This window comes from Eschscholzia californica, unplaced genomic scaffold (genome assembly GCF_041429995.1).
Source record: "Eschscholzia californica isolate CP2 unplaced genomic scaffold, dmEscCali1.0.p SCAF_1, whole genome shotgun sequence".
NCBI classification, from domain to species: Eukaryota; Viridiplantae; Streptophyta; class Magnoliopsida; order Ranunculales; family Papaveraceae; genus Eschscholzia; species Eschscholzia californica.
This window is the reverse complement of record NW_028238198.1, coordinates 29,328,481-29,336,067: the sequence shown is the minus strand read 5'-3', so window position 1 is coordinate 29,336,067 and position 7,587 is coordinate 29,328,481. Positions and strand designations below refer to the sequence as shown.

The 7,587-nt window shown below is 35.5% G+C and overlaps 1 protein-coding gene across 2 annotated transcripts; it reads left to right on the top strand.

Annotated features, from left to right (window-relative positions):
• The first annotated feature begins 2,695 nt into the window (after positions 1-2,695).
• On the top strand, positions 2,696-6,745 carry LOC147565862 (putative isoaspartyl peptidase/L-asparaginase 2). Of its 2 annotated transcripts, XM_086652342.1 has the most exons (5): positions 2,696-2,898; positions 3,079-3,424; positions 3,740-3,973; positions 5,869-5,955; positions 6,044-6,745. In XM_086652342.1, exons 1-5 carry the CDS (start codon positions 2,894-2,896, stop codon positions 6,548-6,550), a joined length of 1,179 nt encoding a protein of 392 aa, XP_086508468.1. In that variant the 5' UTR covers positions 2,696-2,893; the 3' UTR covers positions 6,551-6,745. The 2 variants fall into 2 exon arrangements, with proteins under 2 accessions (XP_086508468.1, XP_086508469.1); XM_086652343.1 differs by lacking the exon at positions 5,869-5,955 and having other exon boundaries at positions 2,780-2,898.
• The last annotated feature ends 842 nt before the right edge of the window (positions 6,746-7,587 follow it).

Sequence of the window (7,587 nt, the reverse complement as noted above, 5' to 3'; positions counted from 1 at the left end):
GGAGTGCCATGCAGGACACTCCATTTTTAGAATCTCCAAGAGGACACTCCATTTTTAGAATCTCCAAGATGACGTGTCGAGGGTGGAATGAAGATATCTCAAGAGGACACTCCATTTTTAGAATGTCCTCTTGAGATATCTCTAAATGTCAACTCAACATTTTCATATGAAAAAAAATGTCACATAAGCAATTTTTAGAGTTTTAGAGTGTTGCATTGGAGAAGTCCTTCTAATAGAGGATCTCAATCATAACAAATAGGAAAGAGAAAAATTAGAGATTGACATTTGAATCTCGACACATAAGATTTTTAGAGTTTCTTTTGAGTTTTGCATTGAAGATACTCTTATTGATCTCTTTGCTGATGTAAAAGTCGAGTTTATGAGAGAATCTCCAATAAAATCACGTCAAATTAGCTTGGGGACTGTTACAATATTTATTGGAAAATCACCCATTTAACAAACAAATCATCTACACGTTTTTCAAGATGATGAATGGGTATCCTCAAAGATAATATTTTAGCATTATTTTGTGTCATGGTCCTCATGGATGATGAAGATGCAGTTGAACTAGGTAATAATAGTGGGAAGTTCAACAAAAAAAAAAAAAAAAAGGTAATAATAGTGGGAAACAAGTGGAGAGCACCAAATCTTTTCAAAAAGAGATTCGGAATCTGGCGTTTTCACTCAGAATCTCAGTATCTCCGACAGAGAGAGAGAGAGAGGGATTCTTTGGTGATATAAATATATAATGAGTTTAGTGGAGGTAACAAGTACCAAATTCTCCAGTGGTGAGTGTGGGACGTTCACTTTCCAACTTGTTTGGCCTAGAGCAAGTGTTAGTTCAAATTTTTGTTTTTAGTTGGAGTGGCTCGACATCCTCTTAAGCCCATTAAGTTCTTGGATCGAGTCTTTGTAGAAGCAGTTTATCACTAAGGTTTATCACATGTAATTTAAATACTAAATAAAGTAGATATTGTCGGACTTTAGACTCTTTGCCTCTTTAATTATTAGTTTAACTTAGGCAATTATCGTGCTTATCACATCTTAATGACGTATCAATGCCATGTAAAGACTAATTTAAATCGTAGTCGATTTCTCAAAAAAGAAGAAGAGATTTTCTAGTTTTTTTTTATGTACAATGTAAATTTCTAAAGTTGATTTGTTTACTTATGTGTTAGATTTTTTTTTTTTTGTTGAAAGTACTTATGTGTTAGATAGTTATTGTGAAAAAGTAAAAAATCATTTCTAATATATAAATATTGGGTCCTATAAAGATTGATTCCTATTGATCTAAATTTTAAAGAAAATGATAAGTTGATAACTAGAGATATCTGAAGAAAACACTCCAGAAATAAAGTGTCTTCTTGAGATATTTCTAAACAAAAATGATGTATTGAGAAAAGCTTTAAAAGTACTTTGAAAATTTTATGTGACACTCGGAGTTTCAAGAGCATCCCCAACGAGACACTCAAGAAGAACTACAAAATCCTAGTTGTCTAGTGTCAGTTAAGATTCACTTTCTTATTTGACAAGATAGATAATTAATTTTTTATTGTCTCCAATTGAGATCTAGAGCATCTCCAATGGGATACTCAAACTCATACACTTAGAGTGCCACTTAGGATTTTTAGAGATTTTGCTAAAAAACCTTCTCTAAATGGAGCACTCCACTTGACACTCCATGGTGATGTGGAAACATTTATTATCGAGACACTCTAAAACTAGTTCTTTGAGTCTCTTTATGTGTCACTTTAAAATTTAAACCAATTGAAATCTTTATTTGACACGTTACAACTAGATTTAGAGTTTTCGTTAGAGTGTCACATAGACTTTTTGGAGTTTTTGTTAAAAAATCATCTCCAATGGAACACTTTATTAGACACTTTAATATGAGGTGGACACATTTATTATAGAGTGTCTAGAGAGAGAAACTCTAAAATGAGAGTGTCTACTTGAGACTCTCTAAGTGTTACTATTAAATTTCAACCAATAGAAAATTTTGCTTTTCAACTACTTTTTATCTATTGAATTGAAGAAGAACATGTGTATTAAGTATATACACTTTAGAAACCTCCATTGGAGTCCAACAAAAATTAGAGTGTCTCTACATTGACATTTAGGAAAGATAATCTCTATTGGCCCTTGACAACTAAGACTTTTAGAGTGTTTGTTAGAGTGTCCCATTGGAGATGCTCTAAGGTAATTCTATTCAATGACATGTCACTCTTAAATTTATTAGGGAAAAATAGTCATAGACAAAATTTGCTATTAGTTTAAATTTTAGAGCGAGACAAGGTGCCACTTAAAAAACTCAAGAAGACATTATTATTTTAGAGTGTCTCTCACGAGAGTCTATATAATAATTTACATCATCATGAAGTATTTAGTAAAGTGTTCCATTAGAGAAGGTTTTTTAACAAACTTTTGTTGTAAATAATAAGTGAAAACATAAGTTTTACAATTTGAGGGTCCCATTAGAGCATTTGAGATGCTTGCAATCCCCAATTTAAAATGAGTGTGCCCACACACACCAGTTGTGTCAGGACATCCTCACACAATTTTTTTTTCACCAAATAGGATCATTGTAATCGATTAGAGTAGGACATATTTTCGATGGGATGACAATGTTTATTCTATTCTACATAATTGTAGAAATTATTTTATTTTTAGTTCAAATAATGTTTTATAATTATAATTGGGGACATATGACTACAACTCTAAAAACTAACCCATATGAAGTACAACTGTAAAAAGAAACCCGTGTTTTTTTTTTGTTGAACTCCAAACCCGTGTTAAGGAGATGAGAAAGATAATCTAAATTTTTAGTATTTTTTGTGTCATCTAAATCTACGCATGTCTCTCTCATCGATCTTATCGAACTCTCGTGCCTGCGATGAGGTATTAATTGCTCAAATTCATATCTTACTAATTGAATATGCTTCTTCTAGTCTTCTTATTCACAATAAAAGAAGTAGACCAACAAAAAACCATAATCTTAACTAATATGTTATTAATCTTAATATTTTCCTTCATTCAAAATTAGCTACGATAAACTCGTTTGGGGATTTTATGTGTCAGATCCAAATCATCAAGTGGGAGCTTTTATCAAGTTCAACAGATTGTGCAGTTTGAATCCGCAAAAAGTGATCCTATAAATCTGGAAGAAACGGGGCACTTCATTTCATCATCTTTAAACGAAAAGGAGAGAGAAAGACGAAACTTCTTTCACGTCACAAAGTCAGAGAAGCTAGAGAGAGAGAGAATGGGTGGTTGGGCAATAGCAGTTCACGGCGGCGCCGGTATCGACCCAAATCTCCCAACCCAACGCCAAGAAGAGGCTAAACAACTCCTCTCCCGCTGTCTTAATTTAGGGATCTCTGCTCTTCGCTCATCTCTCTCTGCCATCGATGTTGTCGAACTCGTTGTACGCCTCTTCTCTTTCTCTAGTATATCCTTTTCACCCGCCACTGCAATTTTCTCTCCACCCTTTTGCATGAATGTTCAGTGTGTGTTATTTTTAATTATATCAATTCGAGTGAGAATAGTCCCACGTGAGAGAAAAATTCTAGCAACCAGAATATAAAGTTAAGGTTCCCAATTGATTTTGAGTTAGATGATCACAAATTTAACTCATTTATCTGAGTTTAGACTCAAAACCTATTCCATTAAGTCGGACAAAAACAATATTAAGTCTGAATTTAAAAACCCTAATTAGTACAGTTTTTGATGAATTTGGCAGGTGAGAGAACTAGAGACAGATCCAATATTTAATTCAGGGAGAGGATCAGCATTAACTGAGAAAGGGACGGTGGAGATGGAAGCGAGTATAATGGACGGACGGAAGAGGAGATGTGGTGCGGTATCAGGATTAACGACGGTGAAGAATCCGGTATCACTTGCTCGTCTTGTTATGGAAAAATCTCCTCATTCCTATCTTGCCTTCTCTGGTGCCGAAGATTTCGCCCGCCAACAGGTAACTAATCTCTATACCTATCTGACGTACTCTCCAACGTGGGGTTCGGGCTCCCAATTTTGGGAGCTCCGGGCTTTAATCACTTCCAATGTTGGGCTCCCAATAGGGACTACCCAATCCAAATTATGAGCGTGTGCGACGTGCATGAGTATGCTGAATTTATATTTCAATTTCCAACTATAAATTATTAATTTCAAATATTAAATTTGATATTATTCTAGACAGAGATGGAGAATTTTGAAAATATTAAAAAAAGATGGATAATGAAAAAGTTGAAAAGAAAAAAAATTAAAACAACTAAACTTAAAAATAAATAACAGATTAAAAAAAACAAAAAAAAAAGGTTAAATGGGGTGGGGAACTCCCAACGAATATGTTGGGGGTTGGGAGCCCCCATGCCCGGGCTCCCAGCCCCACCGGGAGCCCAATCCCAAGGCTCCCGGGTTGGAGCTGCTTGGGCTGAGGTTGGGGCTCCCAAATTCCAACCTCCCAAATTCCAACCTCCCAAATTCAAATTTGAGAGACCCAACCCCTATACATTAGATTCGCCCTAAGTCATGTGTATTTTACCAACATAGCACGGGATGAATTGATTGTGGAACAACAATCCTCAATCTGCGGGAAAAAAGTGAGGACGTCGTTTGGATTTGAGTCACTCCATGACGGGGTTTAAGATGGGGTAAAATCTAATCATACTTAAATTTGATAAGATATACAAATACATAGCAATTATAAAACAAATTCTATTTTTGGGCTTAATATTTTTTCATCGAGTTTTATAAATATAAAAAAGTTAATTAGAAATTGTATATTTTGTCTAATTTTTCTAAGTACAATCTTTTTCTCCCTCTCTAATTTTTGCTCACCACCTCCAACCACCGCTATTGTCTCTTCTCTTCCTCCTCTCCGGAGAGTGAGAGAGATGATGTGGTGGGGAGGAGGTGTAGAGGTGGTGATCATATGAAAAGAGAATTGAAAAAAAGTTTGTAGGTGACTATTACTGGTGTGGAGAATAAACAGTGGTGGGGAGAGAAATGTAAAAAGAGATAAAAACAAAACACTACAAAGCGGTGGCTTTGTTTTAATTGGGTTGTATGATTATTTTTCTGAGTAATTCAAGATGTCTTAGTAATAACATATTTGAGTTGGTTTTGAGTCAATCTGATTTAAAATATTTAGATTCATACTGGTCTTTGTTTGAAAATTGTTTATTATATAAATAATTTTTTAGTTGAGTGAAATTATATCAGTAGTTGTGAAAAGTTACAAGTTATGGGTAGTCACAACCCAATGGAGAGGCATCTTGTGGATTTTGTAGAGTCACCATTAACTCTATAAATACTCGAGTTGATTTCTCTTTTAAGATAAGTTTTTGGACAACCTTTAGTGTACTGTAAAGACAAAAGTTGAGTCGTCTAGAGTCATCTATGAGAGCATATTAACTAGAAAGTTCGATGGAGCGTATAGAATTGTAGTGCTTCTTTCTATACGACGCGATCGTTGTATCTTGAGAGACAAATGCCCGTAGAACTGTTAGCACCAGTGGGGACATGATTGTCTTAAGGAAAGAGTGATCACTCGCCTCGATCAAATAAGATAAGTTTTTCGTTTTTATATTTATGTAATCTAATAGTGTCACACGATTAGTTGTGAAGAACCGCATCCGTAACCCGATAACAACAGTCTTATTGAGACCTTGAGAAATAAAAAACGAAGAAACACTACAAAATTGTACAACAAACTTATCAGTAATAACAAGTACCCCATGTTAGATGATACCAAAACTTTTAATGTTACTGAAAGAGTAATTTATACGATAAGAGAACAAAAATTAACTCGATATTTCTAAACGAATAAGTGTTTTTTAGTAATTATTTTCCTTTGTAACTCTCTAGGGTGTGGAACTGGTGGACAATGAATACTTTGTTACTGAGGAAAACTTAGGAATGCTAAAGCTAGCCAAAGAAGCAAAATCTATTGTTGTATGTATCCTTCGTTATGATATGACACATTTTTGACATATATAATAAACTTTGTTTATTTTCCTAATCATGTTTTTGGTAAGAACAGTTTGATTACAGGATCCCAATTCTTAACCAGACCTGCAGCGTCGGTGCAGGAACAACAATAGATAATGGGCTACAAATGAATGGACTTCCCATCAGCATATATTCACCAGAGACAGTTGGGTGTGTGGTCGTCGATAGTGAAGGTCATTGTGCAGCAGCAACCTCCACAGGTGGACTAATGAACAAAATGACGGGTCGAATAGGTGATTCTCCCCTCATTGGGGCTGGAACATACGCCTGTAATCTATGTGGTGTATCTTGTACAGGAGAAGGTGAAGCCATTATTCGTGGAACGTTAGCTAGGGATGTAGCTGCAGTCATGGAATACAAAGGACTAGGGCTCCAAGAAGCTGTAGATTTTGTTATTAAAGAAAGGTTAGACGGAGGACAAGCCGGTATGATTGCGGTCTCGAGCAAAGGAGAAGTTGCTTATGGGTTTAATACTACAGGAATGTTTAGAGGTTGTGCTACTGAAGATGGGTTTATGGAAGTTGGTCTTTGGGAGTAGAAATGAAGATGATGTAGATTTTACTTGGAAGATATATTGTAATAGCGAGGTTGGCTTAGTAATAATACGTAGTAAAGTACTAGAGGCAGGGATCAGAACTTAAGTCTCATGATAATGAAGAAAGACGATTCAGTATGTAGAATACTAGGAGTGGGGCTTAAGTGATTACTATGATTGAATACATGCCATTACTTATATTCTTACTGACACAATTTCAATAATCATGGACTTTTTAGCTCCAACAAGAACCAAACCAGTAACCTCTTGTTTTCAGAGTGATTGTCACACCACTGACCAAGAGGTGGTGGACGACAAATAGTCCTTTCGGAAGACCTAACAATACAATTAAAAAAAATAACAGAAAAACATCAAAGCATCATAGGTTCCTCCTACCTATTGTTATATGATTCAAATCTACCTTATTTGATGGCTTGAACCAAAGAGTAAAACATATGCACAATATGATCTAATTATCTTTCAATTTTATAAACCAACACTAGTAAATGTAAGAGTAGTCGATTATTAAGTTCTATGTAAATGCATTGACAGTAGTTGTGACCAGGCAATAAGGTACTCATTTATGGTCATGGATCAGTGCTGTGATATCTAACTCGTAACCCGAGTCCTTGCTTTGTACTTTGTATTCATTCATATTCCTACACAATGTCGCTCTAATTAACTTTTCGAGGATGATTTGTTTTTCTATGGACAGACTAAAAAGCTGAGGAATATGAACGACTCCATGGTAAAAGAGTTTGAAGAACTAGAGAGTATAGGTTGAGAAAGTAACATATGTGCCATCTTTAGCTCCTAGTGCAGTTGGATGTACCTTTCAACCTTGATATCTGCACACCACAACTACTTCTTTCACTGCGGAGTCCTTTATGGTTCCAAGTTCATCTAAGGCGCCAAATTCAGCTAAGGCACCTATTTCGTATAATGTGCCTAACTTTGCTAAACCCATCTCAGCTAAAGCACTTAGCTCGATAAGGCGTCTAAATCAGCTAAGGTGCCTAGGGTTTGGCTGAAGGCGCCGA